General features: G+C 42.1%; 1 protein-coding gene across 1 annotated transcript in view; it reads right to left on the bottom strand.

Moving 5' to 3' along the window:
* arhgap35a (Rho GTPase activating protein 35a) overlaps nucleotides 1–22,678 on the bottom strand; it is a 64,614-nt gene that overhangs the window by 16,968 nt on the left and 24,968 nt on the right. The window contains exon 2 of the mRNA XM_082502185.1: nucleotides 2,212–6,046. Within this exon, the coding sequence (XP_082358311.1) occupies nucleotides 2,212–5,931 (3,720 nt within the window). The 5' untranslated portion in view covers nucleotides 5,932–6,046. The remainder of the gene's footprint in view (nucleotides 1–2,211; nucleotides 6,047–22,678) is intronic.

Below are 22,678 nucleotides of genomic sequence, written 5' to 3'. Positions count from 1 at the left end.
AATAACATTGTTGAGGACATTTTCTTGGCACACTTTGGGGCTCTTTAAAGGCCACAGTTTACCTGAATACTGTTGCTGACCATGCGACCACAGCGTACCCATCTTCTGATGGCTGCTTCCAGCAGAATAACAGCATGCCACAAAGCTCACGGCATCTTAAACTGACTTCTTGAACATAAGAGTGAGCCCGCTGTACTCAAACAGCCTCCACAGTCACCTGATCTTGATCCAATAAAGCACTTTTGGGATTTGGTGGAACAGGAGATTCACATTATTGATGTGCAGGTGACAACTGTGCAGCGACTGTGTGATGCTGTCATGTTAATATAGCCCCAAAGCTCTGAGGAACTTTTGCAGCACCCTGGTGAATCCATGCCACAAAGAATTAAGACCGTTCTGAAGGCAAAAGGATCTAACTCAATACTAGCAAGTACATAATAAAGTGCCACTGAGTGTACTACTTGAACTAGTCTGCTCACAAATCCTGCTACCTTGTGTTTTAAAGGTTCTCACTTTTTTCCCCCCAGTGGGATGAATGGCAACAAGTGCTACAGAATGCGATCTTAGCAGTTGAATTATCCGGGAGGACAGCTTCTATTCAGGTACTTGGACATCACATCTGAGTGTGTGAAAACATTAATCATCCCCCTCCTGTTCCTCTCTGCTGACAGCCATGGTAATTATCACAGACACAGAAGCACAACATACACAGATGTAACTGCTGTTCAGTTGGCACTTCTATACCGCACCATGTGTGTGAATGAACAGCATACCAGGCTGATAAGCCGAACACTGTAAGGTCACTGCATGTGGGTGAGAGACAAGCACAGGAAGGAAAAGAAATGGGGAGACAGAAATCAAGTAAAGTAGGAGATACGTGTGTCCAAAAGACAAGAATATAATGGGGGGAGAGGAAAAAAGTGACAGGAATGTGAGAAGCAGTATGAATCAGCAAGAACAGGAGACCAAACTGAGAATATGAGAAAAGTAACGGAAGGAAGCAAATAAAGATAATCAGTCCAGTCTTAGTCAAAACTTCACTGCAGTACGACAGTAAAAGCAACAAAAACATTACACTACATATAGTGACTCTGCTGTTACATACAGACTTCACATACCGTAGATCAATCTAAAAAGGAAGGTTTTAATTTGAAACAAAGATTACTTTCCTTATATTCTTATTCTGTTTTTTTGCTTGTTAGTGCTATTAGCAGGGATGTTCGCACCTAGTTTTCTAAAAGTCTGCAGTGATTTAGTATCTGTTTTAATCTGTTTTAAGTGCCAGTATAGAAAGACGTTTAAGAACCTTGCAAAAGATCAATGTCTAACATTATTCCTCTAGGGAAACCTGAAGATACCAGATAGAGATGGACACAGACAGATGAAATAGCACAGTCTATACCACGGCTCTGTCCCTATTCATTAAGAGTTTCTGCTTTCTGGTATAGAGGTTTACTGACCAGAGTTTGCCTCCATTATCTCTGATGATCTGGGTAGTTTAGAGGGATCCCACAGAGCGGTCAGTGAAAAAATATTGCAGACATCCTTTTATACAAACCCCCTACAGTATATGTCATGTTATCAGTGGGCTAAGCTTCAGAGAAGACAGATCTTTCTCAACTCATTAGAAATTCCTTGAGTTTAGTTAGAAACACATTTAATCGCAACAGCAAACAGCTGTTCAATCTCAAACAAGAACTAATCATATTGGAGAGATTATGGACATTTTATGCGTCTATTTTCTACATGTATACAGATGAATTTATATAAACTATATGTAAACACACTTGTCTCTTTGAGGTATTTTTCATACAGATTTTCTATACATTATAATTATATGTGAGGCAAATATATTAAAAAGTAAACCTGGCATGTTTTGAATATTTAAAATTAACCATTACAAATGTTTTCTTCTTTTGCTTAAAAAATAATTTTACCTTACTTTAGCATTAGACACTTTAATCTGCCAAAACAATTAAAGGACGTGAGGAGGTTATTAAGAAAATTTTACAGTTTAAAATGCACTTGAGTAGGCGATTGGTTCAATAATAAATACTGAACATTTGGCAATAAAGCTTGGTAACTGTTGTGTTGGAAACTGCTAAACTAAGAAAAAGAAAGTGCTCTGAATTTATGAGTTAATTTACAGAATTTTTTAAACCAAAATGGCACTCATATTGAACTTAAGCAGATAGTTGCATGAACACTAACCTTAGTTCTGCGCAGGCTTTTGAGAATATTTCTCTTTTTAGGATCCTCACTATCCTCAGTGGAGTTGTCTTTCTTAAGTCCATCGTCATCCTGGCTCGCCTTGAATGAACTCCCCATCTCATCATCGCTGCCGATAGAAAAGCTCGTCCTAAAATTGCTGAACTTCCCAAGCCGTTTGGATCTGTCTCTGTAAAGCTTAGGCTTTATGCCAATCGCAGACAATTTTCTTCTGCGCTCCAGTGAACTGCTATCAGCTTCACTGTCTGACCCATTCCCCCCAGCACTCCCATTTGAATGACCCTTGTTGGCATTGCGGATGGTGATAATCTTGCCCTGTGTGCTGTCATGTGGGACAGAGTAAATATTTTCCTCTTCTGTGTGTCTAGGTTTGCTCACAGCATCCATTGGCTCAGCATAGTCTGAGGGGTCATAGCCACCATCACTACCTCGGGCCCAGGTGACAGCTTGGGGCAAAGAGCGGCGGTTGGTGCCTCCCTGTTGGTCCATGTAAGGGCCAAGATTAACCTTAAGGACTGGCTTGGGCTTCACTTGTGGAGGAACTTTGTTGTTCACCTTGCTCTCAAAAGTGCTAAGCTCGGAAATGAAAGAGAAGGGATCATCTGAATCCATTTCTGACAGCTTGAAGCTTCCCAGTTGGGAGCTGAGAGTATCCTCCCTCAGGGTAGGGTAAGGAGGTGATGGATCAATATCATCTTCTGAGTCCAAAAGTGTAACCGGGCTGGGAGAGCCACCACGAGGGCTGACGCTCTCATTGGTGCATGCCTCTGCTACATTGTCATACATGTGTGTGGCCTCAACAATGGTGCGCTTCTCCATCGCCTCTTTTAAGAAAGGCTGGAAGAGATCTATCTTATGAAGACCACCTACTACGCCACCATGTCCACATATTACCGTGTTAAATCTTGCCTCTATTTCATGAGCCAATTCTTCCCCCTGAATAACTTGTTCCTTAGCAGAGTCTGAATCTGACAGCTCCATCTGGCTCTCCCCTACTGCTAATAACTGGATTGGGATGATGTCTTGTACCTCACACAGAAAAGCACATAATGTCTCCAAAGAGGCCTTGCGGCGAGTAGAGTAAACAGCAATGTAGCCATGGACGAGCCCAGCCTTGCGAAGGGCTAATGAGGAATGGAAAGAGAGCAATGACAGCTCGATATTCTGCTTCTGACCTCCTATACTAAGATCCAGCAGAACAGAGGTGCCACCACCGAGGCTCGAGGAAGGACGACAATGCTGGGGCAAAAGGAAGGGAGCAAGGAGTTGGTCTAGGTCGTAGGTGTCTCCGCACATCAGGCACATGACTATCCTCAGGTCTGCCTCGAGCATTGACTGGGACTGAGAGTCTCTGGAGGATGGAGGAGGTAGTGGAGGGGAGCTGCTCCCTATGTTTCTACGTATTTCTAAGAGTCCTTTCAACATCTGAGTGATCTGCTTCTCGCTGACATTGCGGCCATAACCCATGCCTGGAGAGGCAGGGTCTAGGTAAGAACTCTGTAGCTTTGCAGCTACCTGCTGCCCTTGTTGTATGAGAGTTTGAGCTGTCTCCCCTCCAATATCCCCTATGGACCCCACCCCCCTCTTGGTGACCAGAAGGAGGGACAGTGGCAGTTGAGATAAGCTGTTTTCCCTTTCCCTTCTGCTAATAGTCGACTCTCTAAGCTTCTCTATACTCTCAACAACATAGGAGAGAGATTCCTTTGAATTGTACAAACATAGGCAGCCATGCGGTGTAAAGGTTGGTGTGTAGAAGGAATTAACTGGGAGACGTACATTGCCCTCTATGGGACGGAGGGTCAGCTCATACAGTTTTCCATCTAACACGTACCGGTCGTCACTGGTGCACAAGGCTCTTATCTCATTGGCCATCTCTCTGGCTAGCCCATCTTTTCCTAGAATGACAAGATTTATCCGTTCAGCTCTCCCCCCTTCCAGTCTCGCACAGTCTGATGAAGGGTACCGAGTTGGGAATCTGGAGGCCAGTATCTGCTCTATCTTAGTATCCACACAGTGCGGATTGTTGGGACAGGATTCCTTTGTGGGGTGATAGATAAAGTGGATATGTTTCAGTACAAGAGCATCCCTTTCTGCCTGCAGCTTCTGAAGGGCCTTAAATCTTTGCTCCTCCCCCAGCACTTCTCGAATGGCTCCCATTTTCTCTGTACTCGGTTTTGCATCCAACTCTAACTCATAAAAGAGCTCAGAATATTCAAGGAGCAATTCTTGAAAGTCTTCTTTGGCCCGGTCGATGATTTCTTTCTGGTGTTTATTGTAGATATCCAGATATTCAGCTTCATCCAGCCACTGGTAGAACTCTTCATTCATGATGAAGCTTCTGGCCTCCTCCCATGGCTTCCCTGGTGTGATAAAAGGAGAGACACTTAACTTCTCCTTGAACTCCCATCTCATTTCAGCCCGTTTCCGCTCCTTCCTTAGCTGCACCAGATGGGACTCATAAATGGCTTCCGCTGCTGGTGTCTCCAGTAGGTCTTGTGGGATGCGATCATCTTCCATGTTATCAATGTGTGTTGTGGTCTCCCAAGGTGTATCATCTAGCACAACAAACCACTGACAGAAATCTCTTTTAGTCTCCAGGACTTTCTGAACTCCAGACCAGCTCAAGTGGTCTATCTCATCCAACTGTGGTAAGAGTGTAGACAGTGCCTGTGGCAGAGTACTTAGATAGAGCTTCCTAAGTTTCTCTATGTGTTCTTGTTTAAGTCTATGCACATGCTGCTGGAAGAGCTTCTTGGCTTTAGCAGTGCCCTCAAGAAAAACATAGTCCTTGTACTCGGGGGCAGTCTGCATGCGCCGACTGACAACAGGCCAGGTCTCATTGTAGTTCTTTACAATTCGGTTGACCAGCCACTCATAGCGGTCTTTGGCTGAGGCAATCTGTTGACTCTGCTGTTTCAGTGCCTCAAAGTAGGGGATAATCTTGGGCTTTCCCCTACTCTTGTCTATTAATTGAATCAGTGTAAAAAAGGCTAGGTCAACATTGACATTGGAACGTGCTGAGGTTTCTACCACCTGTAGATTCTTCTTAGTTAGGGCAAAAGTGTGTGAGTCTTTAATATACCGCTCAACACCTTCATCACATTTGGTAAGGACCAGAACCACAGGCTTTTTTGTTTTTGCTAGCTGGTTATATAGGTTGGTAACAAACTTCATCTGATCCTCAAAGCTACGGTTCATACCCCTGCTAACATCTACAGAGAGTAAGAAGCCATCCACCATAAGCTTGCCTTCCGGCATCTGTTTCTGCTCAAAGTCTTGCTCCAGCCCCAGCTGATCTGTGCAAAAGTACATCAGCTTTTCAGCTGAAGCCAGCTTGGTGGAAGCTGCCCTCTTGATGTAAGGCTGCAGTGCCGTGCTTCGGTGTGGCTGAAACGTCTGATCATCAATGAACTCAGTCTGCTCCACCACATTTATACGGCATTCTGACCCCTCCTCCATTGTCCTTACAGCCTCTCCCCAGTATAGGAAGTGGTCATTGTTCACTACACGCCCTCCAAAGTCACTGGTACTGAGAACAGAGGTGTGATCTAGGTAGAAGTCATCTGCACTTGGCCGGACAAAGCGGTTACACAGGCAGGACTTGCCCACACCGCATTGCCCTTTCTCCTTCTCTGTGCCGGACAGCCCAAGCACAACCAGGTTGTAGGTGGGTGGCCGCGGATCTTGCTTTTTGGCCATCATCGTTGCTGGCAGAGGCTCATCCTGCCATGCTGGCCGTGAGCTCTAGAGAGAGGAGCAGGCTGCCAAGGAAGCAGGGTTTCCATGCAAGAGAAGCTCACTGGTCTGAGGCTTGGTCCTGCATGATAGAAAGAGAGAGACAAAAGTGAGATTTAATCTAGAGATATACAAAAAAAAAAAAATTCCACTATTCTAATGATAACCTTTAGCTACTGTGCCTCGCATCTAAATTCCTACTATGTGCCTGTGTTCTGTTAACAATTGTTAATCTCTGATCCTATTCCTCCACTGAATATTTCCTGAAAAGATTGAGGTCAGTGGTAAAGCTGTTGGAATGCTGCATATTACTTAACCCAGCTGTAACTCAGTTAAAGGCAATTTTTTCCCAGTTTAACTCATTTAATTTTAATGCTGCCAGAACTGCAGTGCTAACAGTGGTGCCTTCCACATTTCATTCTCATGTTCATTGCAACGCAATGTGTGTTTTGGCTTATTATCTGGCTTCTAACAGTTTGGTTGGTTTGCCTCACTCGCAGCAACATTGGAGGAAAGTAATGTAGCTCTTTCACTACTGCAGCAAACAGACAAACGACTGTGCACGCAAACATATGCACACAAGTAGCACGACACTCTTGTAGAAAAAGGCACACCAAGCTCTCGGCACCCTAAATGAAAGACACACACAGGAAGATGAAAGAAGATAAGTGTTCCAGAGCTAAAGTTACTAATTGGCCAACTAGGGAAAGCCATCTGCATTTTAAAAGGCTGCATTGCCTGTTGGCTGACTTGTTTCCATCAAAAACATGTTTTCCTATGTTTATAACCAAACAGATAAGAGTTGGCTCCTGTACCATCATTAATGTCATGCATATTTACCTAAATCAGAAGCAAGAAATGGCTGCATTGCAAGTAAGAAAAAGGCAAAAACACATAAGACCATATAGAGATGCTTAGTTGCTCATCTCAGTATTATTTATTCGACTGGTAGATTAGGTCTAAAAATAAGTTAAGAAAAGGGAAAGGATGAGGCATGAAAGGGTGTTACAACACAATTTGTATGGAATGAAAATCTTGTTAAGCTCTCAGACAGATAGCATGCACTGCATTTCAAAATGATGGAGACCACCCCCTCCATGTCATAACTGAGTCATTTATGCAGTAAAAACAGACATTAAAACCACTATTAATCACGAACAGCTCTTTTGACAGAGAACACAAAAGCAGCCAAAGCCTTCATTATTTTTGAATCGAGTTTGTCAGGCAACACAGATCTGCGGATTCCCTAAAATGAACCTCACTGTCCAACTCTGATTCACCAGAGATACGAACAATGACAAGAAAAAATGGTAAGAAACTTGTGTGTGTTAGAAAATAGTGTAGACTTTAAAAAAAGCTACACCCAACCTGCTATGTAATGACTACTACATCTTTTATATACTGCATTTCTGAGTTTCATTTGAAAGGGAGTGCCACTAATCAAAGTTCCCAGCTGAAGCCTAGTGTTTTGCTAAAAGTAAATTCCACTCAGGCTGTGGATTAAAATTACAGAGACAAGAGTGCCCCTGTGCTTAACCAGGTGTATAACCCAGCACCAGCAGGAAAAGGAATCCATATCAAATAGAATACCTCGTGTTTTGATATTTATAGAGGAAACATGCATGAAAAATGCATCAAAGCTCACAGAGGTGGACCAAATCCCTATAATAACAACATGCATTGTACACCGTGTACAGCCTGACTTGATGGTCGATAGAATCAAATACGAATATGACCTAGGAATTGTGATTAATTCATCTCCTTCTCTCGCTGGGCATGTGTGTGTCTACTTGCTTGATAGTATATGAATGTACACACACCACTTTAACTGGATGGGAAGGACTGCACTGTGGTATTTATCGAGGTATCTGTGGGTTAATAACAAACCTGTTCACTGACCTAATTATGTTCGCATTACACAGATGACCTCAGCAGATCCCTCAACTGCATTCACCAGAAAGAAAAGAGACCTGCTGCCCCTGGACATGGTCCACTGACTTAATTGAACATCTATTCAGCATAATAATAATAATCATTTCTTAATATACAGTGTCTACATGATCCTTTGCTGTGCTGTATACAGACATCCTTCACAGACATGAAATTAAAAAGCTGCATGGTACTCAAGACCATCAATAAATACAATACATACTACAATACATATTTGTAGCTGCCATATTATTAGTGGATCCCTCATAGGTGGTAACCTTTAATTTTACAGCTACTGCTAGTCTGTACAGCAATGTCACTTATTATAAATTGCATATACTGCATTTCTTTTTATTCCCCCAGAGTAAACCAAAAGGGATTTCTGGTAGGTCTGCGGGCTCTATTTTTGCATTGCTAGCTTGTAAAACTTATCTCTGTAGCGTAAACTGTTGTGACATGCTTGAAGTAGCTGTCTACTGCATGAGCTGAGAGGGGGTATTACCTTTACAGATAAGTAAGGAAACCCTAGTGAAGAACCACATTAGCATGAATGTTTCATCTGAGCTTGCACATGCGTGCACATAAAGATGACCCAGAATGTATCCTATGTAATCAAGATCCTGGTGATGATCACTTCATGTGTGAAATAGGTCATGTTTGCGACCAGCAGTGAGGGTCTGGATTAAGTGCAGTCAAGCACTCCAAAATTCTATATGGACTTGGCGGCTGGCCAGGCTCAGCACTCTTACAGATGCCCTGCTAGCATCTGCTCTGCTGACCCTACCTATCTTTTTCTAATTATGTTCCCGTGTGTGCAAGGTGTACATGGACCTCCAAGTTCATATAGATTTTGTGACAGTCAGCCCACATATTCACTAGAGCAGAGTGCAAGTTAATGTGTGTGCATGCACACGTGTGTGTGTATGACAAGGAGATAGGCTTAAAAAGAAAAAAGTAGCAACAAAAAAAAGTGTTGATGTTATTTTTGCTGGTCTGTTGTGAGGATGCAATAGTTTCCAACACAGTGAATAATAGAGAAAAATGAAATGTCTCGCTGAGTGACGGCTGCACCAAAGTCACTGACAGAAACAGAATTTATATTAAACTGCAACTGCACAATTCAGCTTGTTTCTACAGCACGTCTGCTGGCAGCCTAAGTGCAGCATTTCACACAATAGATCTAGTCATTAGGGGAATACATTTCCTCTTTCCCATAAAGACACCACTGCTTGTGCTTAGCTAGTCTCAGTGCAGCAGTCCAGGTGCAGAATAGTCAGGCAGACAGTTTCCTAGTTCACCCCGAGGCCTGGTGTCTGCTGCGCATGTCCAGCCGCATACCACCATCTCGAGGCCCTGGGCTGGTTTAAGGCCTGCGTTGTATCTGCCTTCGACCCTGAAACGTGACAGTAGGCAGAATGACAGGAGATGGAAAGGAGGGCAAGGCACTGTAGGGAGGCAAAGGAGGGTGTGAAGTTTGTACCCCCATCCTCTCTATGTGCACTAACGAGAATGGGTACAAGAGGAAGGAGAGAGAGAGGTCAGCAACCTGGGTCATGTGAGTTGGAGATTGGAATTCCCTGAGGGAGGGCGTGGTGAGGCGCAGAGGATACAAGGGTCAAAGTCTGACCCATCCCATCACTCACCCCCCTGTGTAATCGCAAATAGCATTATAAGCATGGTCTACCCAAATACCACATCTCCATTTGCCTGATTATTTCATTCCCTCCTTTTAAACTGTTTAAAAGCAGGAAAGATACAGCAATCTTGCCTTGACTGAACCAGCCCTTTAGGACACTCGCTCTCCCTCAAGGACAAAGTAGAGGCAGATATGATGTGTCTGTGAGGTACTGGAGTTCAGCCTTAAGGTAATGCTGGGGCGTCAGGGCATGAAGTTCAGAATAACACGCAGAGGTGTGGACTCGAGTCACATGACTTGGACTCGAGTCAGACTCGAGTCATTAATTTTATGACTTTAGACTTGACTTGAAAAAATGTTCTAAGACTTGTGACTTGACTTGGACTTTTACACCAATGACTTGGGACTTGAATTGGACTTGAACCGGTTTACTTGAAAAGACTTGATATTTTACCCCAAATATAAAATTTAACATGCATATTATATAGAGATTGAAAATGTGACGTCATTCACGGGTAGAACCGCAAAGGATTCTGGGAACTCGTGGCAAGCGGTACTAGCGCATGCAGGCTTTCAATTAAAATCAGTTATACAGCGATAAAAAGAAACACAAAAATGTCAAGAAGCCGTTGTATTATTAACTGCAATAGCCGGTCGCATGACAGCCACGGGAAGCCGACGGGTAAAGAGATCGGTTGTTATCGGATTACGTCGTTGAAGAGAAATTGTTCAAGCCATGTTTCCGAAGTAACAAAGACGCGACGGATGGCCTGGATTGCAGCCATTCAAAGATCAAATATAACGTCCCAGAACACTCCAGCTCACAGGTTAGTCTGCTCCAAGCATTTACACGAAGGTCAGTGTTTTTTAGTACTTAATACGTCATTTTTCTTAACATAATTGGTGATATAGGTTACAAGCAAGTCTGACGCTGAACAGAAATTGTCGCGCTATGCTCCTTTATTTATTGTGTTTATTGTGCATAAATAGTGAATTGTCCTGACACAATATTGCGTTTCGCCTCTGTTATTATGGTACATTGACAAAAACATATACTTTTATTCACAGGATAAAACAGTTGTTTTGTATCACTAATTGCCCAGTACGATTACAGCATACAGTATTGTTGTCACTGCTACATTTCTGTGATGCTACCAGAAATTATTTCCACTGCTAATTAATTACCGTTGAGCTCAAAGATCCTATTAATAAACGGTTAAGGAATGTGTATTTATGACGACAGTTTGTGAGACTGGTAAACTTATGATACGTACGATGGTCTTTCGTTCTACACGGTGCATTTCAAGGTCCTGCACCCATCCGTCGGTAAACTGTACCTGGGCTTGTTGCAGTGACCTGAAGTTACTAAACTTCATGAGTGTATGCACTCACTCCAAGAACCGTATGAATATAAATATGCTACGATGAGATAGCTGACTTCATCTAACTAGCAAATGTTGTCCAGGCTACGTTGGTGATGCAGTTTTTTTTAATGTGTATGATATTTTTGTCATGCGATTTTAAAGCCGGTCCTATAACCGCATCCAAGAATGACATGCAGCTTATCTCAGAACTGTCGGTGAAAATTATTCTTGGAGCTAGGTTTAATTGAGCTGCATTTTAAAGAGGTGCAATTTCACAATTTGTGTATATTTTCTAAGTTCACTATTTTGTCATGTGTTGAGAAAAACACAGATTTAGCATAACTGCAACATTATTTTTTCGTTTTTTTTTTTTAAAGACTCGAAAGGACTTGAAATTCAAAGTTTCAGACTTGTGACTTGACTCGGACTTTTACACCAGTGACTTGAGACTCGACTCTGACTTGCCTGACATTACTTGAGACTTGACTTGAGACTTGAGGATAAAGACTTGAGACTTACTTGAGACTTGCAAAACAATGACTTGGTCCCACCTCTGATAACACGTGCTACAAAGGGCAGCAAGGGAGAGTCCCTTTGTAGCTGCATGGCCCGTGAGGCCATCCAGCTTTCAAGAGTTGGCTGCATTCCTTTCATTACAGAGTTACAACAGTTAGCAAGGGAGGATGACAGCCAGGCCTGTTTTGATACACACAGAAATCCTTACAGACTGGAAATGTTGGACAAGAGAGAGTCCATATGGATTGAATGGGATGACCATGACTGAAAGCTATATCTACGGAGAAAGAATTTTAAAGTCAGAGTCAGAAAAATAGTTGTGATAGAAATAAATGTTGAGTTGAAGTGCAACACTGTTAGTAAAGGTCAAGTATTTTATAGATTATAGAGTCAAAGAAAAGTATAGTAGAAATAATATTTCTGATAAAAGAAGGAGTACTTTATCACTTTTCTTAAGTTGCTGCCAAAAGCATCAGATATGCCTCAGAGAATCTCACACAGTACAGTGTGAACAGTGCTAAGCAAGGACAAACTAGGAAGCCGAGTTTCCCAGAAAACCTTCTGGTTGTAGAGTAATACACACTCAGGAAAGGCTGGGAGTTGACAGAAACAAAGGTCATGAAATAGTCATGAAGTGTGCAGTGTGGTGATGAGGATTATGATGATGACAGAGAGGCAGCAGGGGGGAAAAAAAAAAATCTCTCTCCTGTATTCTCGAAGATTCAAGAGTGAATGACCCTTCCTTTGTCTTCGTCCACAGCGTGCCCCCCCCCCCCCTTACCCCCCCTTGGATGAATTAGGTCTGCAGCTAGTTGTACTTCTCTAGTCTCACCCAGAACATTACCATCATCATATAGATTTCCGATTCCCATCTGTCAAGAATCCCTTCTCCATCGCCTGCTCCCATTTTGCCCCTCCTCTGGAGACTTGCTGTCCATTAGTAAGATACTAGGGTTGTGGCCAACGCATTGGGGCTGTGTGTGGGTGTCGACAGTCCTTCCACTGATGCTGCTTCCTGTTCAGGGTGGGTCGGCTCGCAGTGGAAAGGAATTAATTGATATGAATGCTGAGTTAGAAACAACTCATTTTAAACATCACTTAACCAGCGAAGCGCACAGACGTGGGTCTTACAGTGACTCAAATAATGTATATACATCTATATGTAAATGCCTCCGCACTTCACATTCACTGCCCTTTACACGAAGTGCTCTGTGGCGCAGTACATTCAGCGTAACCACTTAAACAGAAGGCATTTGCCTTTTCCACATATGCAGCACATCCATCAATCACACACCAAACAGGAAATACAAATACCCTCACTCTTTCCATCCATTGTGTGCATGCATCAACAGAAGACAAACACTGCAATCATACCACTGCTAACATATTTCACATGTGGCCAGGCAAACAAACCGCACAAGCACACCCAACTGCAATAAATGATTCCTACAAAAATACTTTTGCACAGGCTGAATCAATCGACCTATAGCTCTCATATTTCATAGTAAGTTAAAAAAAGTAATTCCTATAAACTCGTTAAAAACATATTTTGATATGACAAACAGAAATATTAACGCAGCAACCAAACCATCACATAGCCAGGTCCCGATTCAGAAGCGCTGGTTAGCGCTGACTCGGATTACGGTCACTCTATGGAATAGCTTCAGCTAGTCACATCTTTCCATTTGCAGGATCACATGTGGTACACTTTGTGCATTAGCATGATCTGATGGAACATTGATATAACAGCATAAACAAAAAACAACAACAAAAAAAAAGGCAAATATCATACCCCCCACAGCCTCTCTGCCTCAGTACATATTTGCATTCCACAACATGTGCATTGAAACACTAATGGGAGTATAATACCTTTAAAAATGATTAATACCTCCATACATTGTAAAACACCATCATTTTAATTACAATACACCTTAACATTAATTGCAGCTATATTTTCAGAAGGCTCCTGAGCATTATTAGTAAGTCACTCCAATGCAGCTATTCCCTCTGACGGACCCCCGAGGAGACAATGCTCCTGGACAAACAGGAGGAGGCAATAAACAAAAACTACTGAGAATAAAATAGCCAAAGCAAAGACTGCATTCACAGTCCAATCTGAATTTCAAGACTATGTCTAAAGATTTGGAGGAGCTAAAAACTAGGAAAGAGCAAGGTTCAAGTGGCATGACAAAAGGAAGAGTTTATGGACAAATCATTGCACTTAAAATATCTTTGTGTATCGGACTGTTATTGAAGCAGGAAAAAAGTAACGCTCACTTCAGGGTTAACAGCGAGACTATTTGCCTGATTAACAGATTAATCTACAGGATAAATGAAAATATGAAATTAAAATGATCGATTGGCTTCAGTCCAGATGTGTGATGGAGCCAACTGAAAGCACTGCCTTTTTAAGACACGCTCTTTTACATTTGCCCGAGAAATTCCCTGTTTAACAGGCTGTACAACAACAACAAAAACAACAACAGCAACAACTGGTGCTTTGCATGCAAGGTCAGAAGGACAGATGGCCTGTGTTTTCTTTTGGCACAAAAGTTTATCTGTGGACCTTCGCTCTCCCTGCTTCTTAATTCCCTCAGCCTGACATGAACTGGCGTACTTATTTCTTTTAATGCCCTTGACCCTTATGTAATTTTACCTTCGTCCTTTTCTTTCTATCCCCCTCTCTTCATTTCTTATCATGTCTCCCTCTCTGTCTCTCAGTTTTCTTTCTCCTGCAGCAGTGCCTAACCTTGCAGCCGGGCCTCTGTCAGACTAGCAGACTGTCTGCTGGTGATATTAGCATACATCTGATCCCTGCTCCCCTGCTAGAAGGCTTGTCAGCATCAGCACAACTGTATACACACATTCAGACATCCAATACAGCCACCCTGTCCTCCTAGCCAAATGTGATGCAACAGCACAAACAAAAACCGACAAACACGAATATAGAACATACGCAAATATATCCAATGCACAAGGCAGGACGGAGAGCATTAAACGCAGACACGGGGGCAGGCTTTCAGAAAGTAAACAAAAACATGGACGTACGTGGCGGTTTTATGCCTAAATCTGACAACATTTTGCAGAGAGCGGTTAGCAGGTGGGTTTTTAAACTCAGCTGGCAATCTTCCACCTGAATGAGCTTCCAGTTCTAATTACTAGTGTAATTGGTTTGATGGTGTGTGTGTGTACGCCTCATTTTAGCACTAGGGATGACCTCCATCTCTCAGCACTGACAGGTGGATATCATGTGCCTGCATTTGTCTTTGCTAATAAACACGTCCATGTGCCACTGCATTATGATAAACTATGAATGTGATAAAATAACACCACACCAAATAGAGTTCCTCAATTTAAAAAAAAAAAAGTGCATAAACTAGGAAAGAAGTCATATGCATCTGATACGTCTGAAAGAACGGCAGAGCCAAGCAGAACTTTCTATCCTTTACATCCTAAATATTAGAACATAGCCGACTCTGCGCTCTGGCCTCTGGGTGGAAAGTCTTCATGTAGTAAGAGAATGTCTTGATAAAACAAAATAATGCAATTTTGTAGATTTTCAATAGCTCGGCTCAGTGACTCACACTTATTCAAAACTGCAATTCCACTCCTAGGCACAGAAAGCTATTCACATAAAATAATATGATTTGTGAGTGGCAGATCAACTGCTGACATTACCTTCAATTTAATTGTCATTATTAACCCATTTTCAGCGGAGCGCTCGTCCTTAGCTGGAGTAAGTGCTTAATAGATGTGCTGGGTGTGTTTTCCAGATGGTGCACAAGACAGGAAAGCTGTGTGCACTCACGGAGCGATGCCGCTGCCACCAGAGCTTAATTTTTATTACTTTATCAGCCGCTGCAAAGATTTTGACAGCCAGAATAAACTCAGGGGCAAAGGCTTGATTGCAACATTTTTTTGTTTTTTTGACGTTACTGGTACAGCTTCCATTGTTTTGTCCTAATACGAAGGAAAGTTTCAATTGTGCAGCATATAAGCAGTGCACATGTGTGCATCCTCTGCATTCCCTGCTTCCTGCTTTGGACTGTTAAAGGAAAGCGAGAGGAGACCAAACAAGTCTGGTGGCTGATTTGACGTCAGAAACCTAAAGCCAAATTATACAAAGTATATCTATCTTTCATTTAGATTTCCTTGAGATGTGATAGGAGCTTGAAAGGTTCTTTAATTGACTTTCTAAACACAACCCTGAAAAGAAAACAGTATATACATTTTACAGTCAGCCTCTATGCAGGATATCATCAAAGAGAGAGACGTTAATAACCTGCTGATACATTAAAGACACGCCATTCAGAAAATTGCAGCTGCCAAGGCTTTTACATGTGATCATTTTTCACTTTGACATTAAAGAAATACAATAATTTCTCTTCAAATCACAGAGAGTATAAGCGCAATGCTGCTAAACTCTTTCCATCTGTACTTGTGACCTGCAGGCTTTGTATATAATTATGCTCTATGATCCCTACAGGGAGCTCTTACATCAGCCAGAGATCACCCAAACCGTTACTAGGTGACAGATGGTCTTCACGCACACAAAAAAAGCCACTTACACCTACAACATATGCTCCAACATAGATACGGCACGTTCACATCTAACAATATACACAAGCCCTCTAACTCACATGCTCACAACTCTCTGCTTACACACTGAACGTTTAAATAAACTTTTTCCCCCCCCCACACTCCTCTTTGCCACAGAAGTGTTCATGCACTGCTGAATCTTGAGACCAATTAAAAAGGAAAATGACAGAAACGAAAAAAAGGGGGACTGAGGGGGAAGTGGAAGATGATTTAAAGCTATTTCTACAGAAGGCTGCTGAAGCAAAGTGGTGGCTGTGAAAGCGGCGCAGCAAGCCTGCGAATGCCACATTGCATGTGGTGGTCTGTTCTTGTCATGTTGTCATGTGTGGAGTCTAGGTGCTAATGGGCTAGCCTGGACAGCAGCATCCTTGTAGCATCATTGCACCCTGCCAGAAGCAAGAGAAGACAAACTAGTCAATAGTTGCCACCTTCATTCGCATCTCCAGTCAATTCTTTCTGTCCTCTCCTGCTCTGTGGAAGGCTAATAAAGCAGACCGTAGTAATAAAAAGGTACGCCTGGACAAAGCACCGCCAACTGCTTTTGACAGGCTCCCTAGAATTAAAGGCACAACCCAGATTCAAACAATAGTTGGAGACAGAACACCCCAACGCAGGCTTTGTTTGTGTAATAATTTTTTTGTTGAATTGGATGCTTTTTTTTGTACTCTTATACTGATCGGCTGAGCTAGGGATGGTGAGAAACGGCTCATTGTACAAAATGGAAAAATTGATTTGAAAAGTACAAATGGTTTGTGAAAGCTTATATTGATGCCAGAGTTAAATTGTGTTTTTCATTTCGAGTGTTTCAAAGAAAAAGATAAGTTATTTTCCATTGGTAAATACAACCTTCCAAGAACTTGGGTGTACCACATTATAAAAGAAAAAGAAATGAGCCAAAGAAAAGAATCAAAGTTTTTTCAAAGTGAATGTATTGTGAGGCGTAGGTGTGCGCAAAATCACAAATGAAGTATTAAGAAATATTAGGGAGGAACAAGAAGAGTTTCCAACTAAACAAACAGAAGAGAAAGAGGGACTTTGTGCTGCGGCAGGGAGTTAACACAAGGAGCTTCTGGTAAGTGCTTAGAACTTGCGGTTGGCTAATGGTCTACAGACAGGACGACTTCATCGCTCATCTGCCCTAACAAGCCTCAACATAAAAATCACAGACAACCACCTTCAATGCTCTTGTGTCCTCAGCCTTACCAACCACCGTCTCCTGTCTCTACTGCCATTCACTTTTAATCTTCATGACATTTTTTATCTTTAAATTGCTCTCTGGTCACTTTTGACATCTGCTCAATAATCAACTCAGAGACTTTCCACGACTTCAAGCAACTACAGGAGAAATAACTGCTGGTGACAGGAAGTAGGCAAAAGATAAACTTTTCTAAATTTCCAGGCAAGCAACTGAAGCAATGACCAATGAGAGGGAAGAATACCGATGATTGGCATATGAGCTAGTAATATATACATTAGTGGGTCACCTAGGCAACCAGAGCCTGGAATGTTGTTCAGCTTCAAAGCGATGTGCGAGGAGTGAATCGCTTCCAGTGTGTATGCAGCTTTAAACCGCCTAAAACACCCAGAAGCATCAAGCCTGAGGAACAGAAGAAAACGGCTTGATGGTCTCTCTATAAAACGCACACACACACACACACACACACACACAGAAAAACTAGGGGATAGGTGGGGTCACTGCAGAAAGAAAAAAAAAAGATACAATTGAAAACACCTGAACATGCCTCCATGTCAATTAAAGATAATGACTTTTTACTGGTTGCTACAGTAACCAACTGTTGGCACAAAGGCAGATGGTTACAGAGGTTTTTCCCCCTCTTTTCAGTGTTCTTTCACTCCCTCTCTGTCTTTATCACTTTCATTTTTTCCACCAGATTCACTCTCTTTTTCTGCCCTCCTGCCTGGCTCACCAAAGTGCAAATCATGCACGGATAATAGAAAGCCAAAGAGATCGGGGCCCGGCTCATACTGATTTTGGGGGTTGACACTAATGCAGGTTTGATATTATATAAACAGTATATATAACATGTTATATCAAAAAAGGGAAATGTCATGGTTCTTGTTTATTAACTTTGCAACAGTGCATCTCACAAACAGCTTGACTGTTACACAAACTTCAGGCAACGCTGTACATAAAAGTGACCTTGAGCTGCTATAATGGACAAACTAGGTGAGCACACCAATATTGAAAACACCCTCCTTCTGCACTCTGTTGTGGAATGTGTTCAGCGCATATCGCACCAATAGACCAATATCATCTGATAACACTGGTTCACTGTAATTCTGTCAAATTAAACTTTATCTGTGCTTTTTCTCCTTTATGGCAAGAACTAGAAGTTGTTGAGTATAATATAAAAGCAGTGAATACAACAAACTACAATATATAGAACACAGTGTTTAGCCATATGTAGCCTGTAAGCTCTAGGAGCACATGAATATGTTAATCTATCACCTTTTGGAACTCTTCTAGCTGTGCTTATGTGCCCGTATGTGGGCGTACCACCCCTGAGTTCCTTCCCTAGTCTGAATGGAGGAAGCTGGCAGGCTCTGGGGCAGCAAGTCCAGAGGTTACGGGGGTTGTGCTTGGTCATCCATTTTAAAGCAGTCTACAGACAGACACTGGTGCGCCATTACAGCTCAAGACTTTGCTACTCTGCACTGAGCTGTCTGCAGCTGCAGCAGTATTAAGGCCCAAGGCCAAGCTTTGCCTGACGAGGCTCGCTAAGAAGCCTCCACTAACTAATTGGTTGTGTCTACATTACAGTCAGGCTAAGAGTCAACGTTTTAAAAATTACAGTTTAACATTTTTGTAGGAGTAGGATCATTTAGTATTTTACACATGCAACCACAAAAAGAAAATTGTGATTAATTCACTGCCTTCCTTTCTGATATTCTCAACAGGTCTATGGCAATTCTATTGAAAGTGGAATAGTGTGAGTATAAAATAAAAAGCAACAGTAATCACACTGCCAATGGATGTATGCAATAGGTGGTGATGCTGTAATAGGGAATGTCCTTGAGCGCACAATTAATATTTCCTTTCACTGCGCATCTACTTCGCCTACATGTTAGCTTGTTCCTTTTTTTGTTAAACTTAATAATAATAATATCAGTTTTGAATGAGAACGATGCACAAGACAAACTAGTGTAGCACTCCAGCAAGTCTCACCTATGCACAGCATTTGTTAAGTGGTTAGTGGGGTGCAAAAATCACATATACTATAGACAGATTGATTTTAAACAGTAAAACTGCACCATACACAGTTTTATAGGACCAAGATAAAAATAGCTAAAAGTCACATGAGCATATTTTGTGGTCATCTAAGTCAATATTTGTTACTTCCTTGGCAAGAGATGATCTGATTGGTTCTAGGTTTACTTCCCCGTGTTTACAGCAAACCTAGAGGTCAAAGTCTGGATCTTTTAAAACAACCTTGGAGGCCTCAAGGCTGTGAGACCAGGAGTAAAGGGTGAAGTTTAACTCTGCGATGCTGCACAATTGTTAAAGCTCGCCAAACACAATGGCAGTCCATAAACACGGCTGCAGCCAAAAATAATCAATCGTGACCCTTGTTGACCTCATCCTCCTCTTCATTTGTAGAAGTTACACTTCTACTACAGAATTCAATCTTCTTCAAACTAGTTTCTGTGCATTGTCTGCTGTTCTCTCTCCAGGCCTGGAGGAAGAAAAAAAAGTCAGGAAAAGGCAGCGGTGAGAATTAGACCATCCTCTCTGGCGAAACAGGAAAAGAACCAGGTTGGATTTTACAACAGTTCTCCTGGACCCAATCCAAGTGTTCACCCCTCCCATCTCTTCCATTCTTATGAAAACTAACACACACCTACACACAGGCACACACACACACACCATTAAATTCCCGTTCTAAGCAATGATGCCAAGACTCCCTTTTCACTTTTCCCCTCCTCTCTCCACCCATTCCATCTCTTCCCTCTGATTGGCACTGTTGCTTCACACTACCTCATGTCCCAGGGTTCTCATATGAACCCACTGGCCAATCACAGTGGCTGATAAGGGTCCAAATTCTCTCTGGATTCCTGCCATAGGGTAAAAAGAAAAAAGAAAAAAAAGAAGGAAGAAAAATGCAGTTCTTCAAGCTGTGTTTTCTTCACATCACTTCTCTTATTAAAAACATACAGGTTAAACTTGAACATTCTGGTAACACTTTAACAAAATAATTACAAAAAAAAAAGAAAAACTCATATGGTTTGTGACTCACCACAGCAAGCTATGATGCAGTAGAAGTTATGAAAAGGGATCACCTGAATATTATTATTGTCTGAATTGAATTGCTTGCTATGAGGGAACTTATGTCTGGAAATAGCGGTAAAAAAATATCTTTTAACAATGTTCTTAAAGCATGGAATGATGTCACCAGATGTTTAGTTTTGTCCAGTTGGCAGTCAAAGTCAAAAGAACCACAGATGATTAATCTTCGTATGTTTTTTTAGGATTACAAGAACAACTATACAAACAGATTGTATAGATCACATTGGTTACATGTAAAAATGAGCATACTCCATACACCGACGAAAGCCACAGGAGGTTGCAGACAGCCCGGAAGAAATGCAGAGAACTTTAAGATGGTTATCGTAATGAGTTGCTATTGTTTACAGAAGGTCGCACTGGCCCGACACAAGACCATTATGACACACAGAAATGAACCAAAGGAACATGCTCCCGTCTCTTAAAATTGTCCATTCATAACAGCAGCGGGCCAGTATTCCTGCAGCCTCTGTACCTGACTGTGTTTCAAATGCAACACCACTCTCTATTAGTGCTGACGTCATTTGAGATAACGCTCACCTCACAAAAGATGCACAAATGCGCACATCCGCCAAGGCGTAACATCTTTAAGCCTTTCTAATCCTTGATGTGCGAGTACTCCCCCCCCTCTCAAACAAAGAAGGGGGCCACTTACACACACTCACCGTCTCACACACTCCATCTGTCTCTCCCTGAAGATGCTGGTCTGTCTACTGATGAGCGCAGGCAAGGTCATTAGTGTGACTGTTGTGTGAAGGTAAGGAGGGATTATTTTGCCACCGGCCACTCAACACACATCAGGGGACTTAAAGTTCTCTTTTTTCTTCCTCTTTATCTCTCTGTTTCTCTAGCAATCTCTCCAGCGTACTTTCTTTATTCCTTCCCTTCTTGTCTCCATGGGGATTTGCACAAAGAGAGCCGGGGAGGGGAGGGAGGAAGTAGGTGAGAAGGCGTGAGCCACTCAACAACTTTTTCTTTCCCCCCCCCCCTTCATACCGAGAGATAAGAGAAATATGTGTGAGCTGCGTGTGCAGAGCTTCGTCACACAAAGTGATCAAATGACCTTCAGTGAGCTCATTCATAAACTCAAGCTACAATAGCAGTGGGGTATGGCTAAACATCTAATAGTGATAAAATCTAGTGTGAAGGAGGGTGAAAAAAGGCCGGAAAGAAAGGAATAAACGAATTAAGCCCGCTAAAGACTTGTTTCTATTGCACTCTAGAGAGTTGCTGCCATGGTAGAAGAAAAGGTACAAAGGGAGAGAAAGCCCGATTTAGACTTCTATGGGAAATTTACACCGTAACTAGAAACCACGCTTACCCCTACGCTGTAACCTTCCCTGCCGTTCAGTTGTTGTGGGTTTTGTTGACCTGACGTCAGGTTGCAGCACAGGGTTACGGGGAGTTTCCGGTTAAGTTATGACGTAGATTTCCCGCTGAAGCATAATTTAGGCATAAGCAAGTCAGTGAAAGTGAAAGAATGCGAAAATGAAGAGCTGAGCCACAACCTGAACCGTTTTACAGCCAGAATCTTCCTCCTTCAATTTATAGACTACATTACTATTATAAGCTCCTATTGTACAATAATCTTTAAAATCCTTGTCGCACGCCAATGGCCACAAACTGCTCCTGGCCCCAGTCCCACAGTCCACTTCGATGTTTAGTTTTTCCAAGTGTGGCTCTTCCCTCAGTAGAAACAACCTACAATGGGAGCTAAATCAAGGACTTGACACAATCAGGGGAAAATGATAATGAATGAAAAGAACTAAATAAGTAGAATTTAAACACAAGCGATGTGGTGAGATACCGCGAGGTCCATTTAAAGTCAATCAGACATTGTCCAGACTGGTAAATATTGCCCCTTTTAAATAAATCCACCACACTGCTTATTAAACCCTATCCCTTCATCTCCCCATTAACTGGTCTGTCTGTCTGTTTGTTGGCTGTTCTACACAATGACATGTTTACCTCCAGTCAGATTCCCATTTAGATCCCCGAAGAAGCACAGGGAGGTGAGAGAGAGTGTGTGTGTGCGCATCTAACAATAACAGAGAGGCTTGTTGTAATTTTGTCATTATCACCTGTACCACTAAATGCTTTTCATAATAAACAGCAAGGTGAGTTAGTTTAGCCTGACGCCTGTTTTTTTAGAGTATTATCACTTGAAATATAATGAACAAAATTGTCTGGATGATAAAAACAGTAGCTGTTTAATGGAATAATATGACAAGTATCCTGTACTCTAATATAGTAGGGCTGGCGCATACATATAGGTGTCAGATTATCCCACTACACATGTATCAAAGCTAGTTTTAGACCCGCAAAAATATTAAATGTGATTTTACCCAAGCAGAAAGATCTGCATCA

Source organism: Aulonocara stuartgranti, assembly GCF_965226115.1.
Source record: "Aulonocara stuartgranti genome assembly, chromosome: 14".
NCBI lineage: Eukaryota > Metazoa > Chordata > Actinopteri > Cichliformes > Cichlidae > Aulonocara > Aulonocara stuartgranti.
The sequence above is the reverse complement of the archived record's forward strand: the minus strand, read 5'-3'. Positions and strand labels throughout refer to the sequence as shown.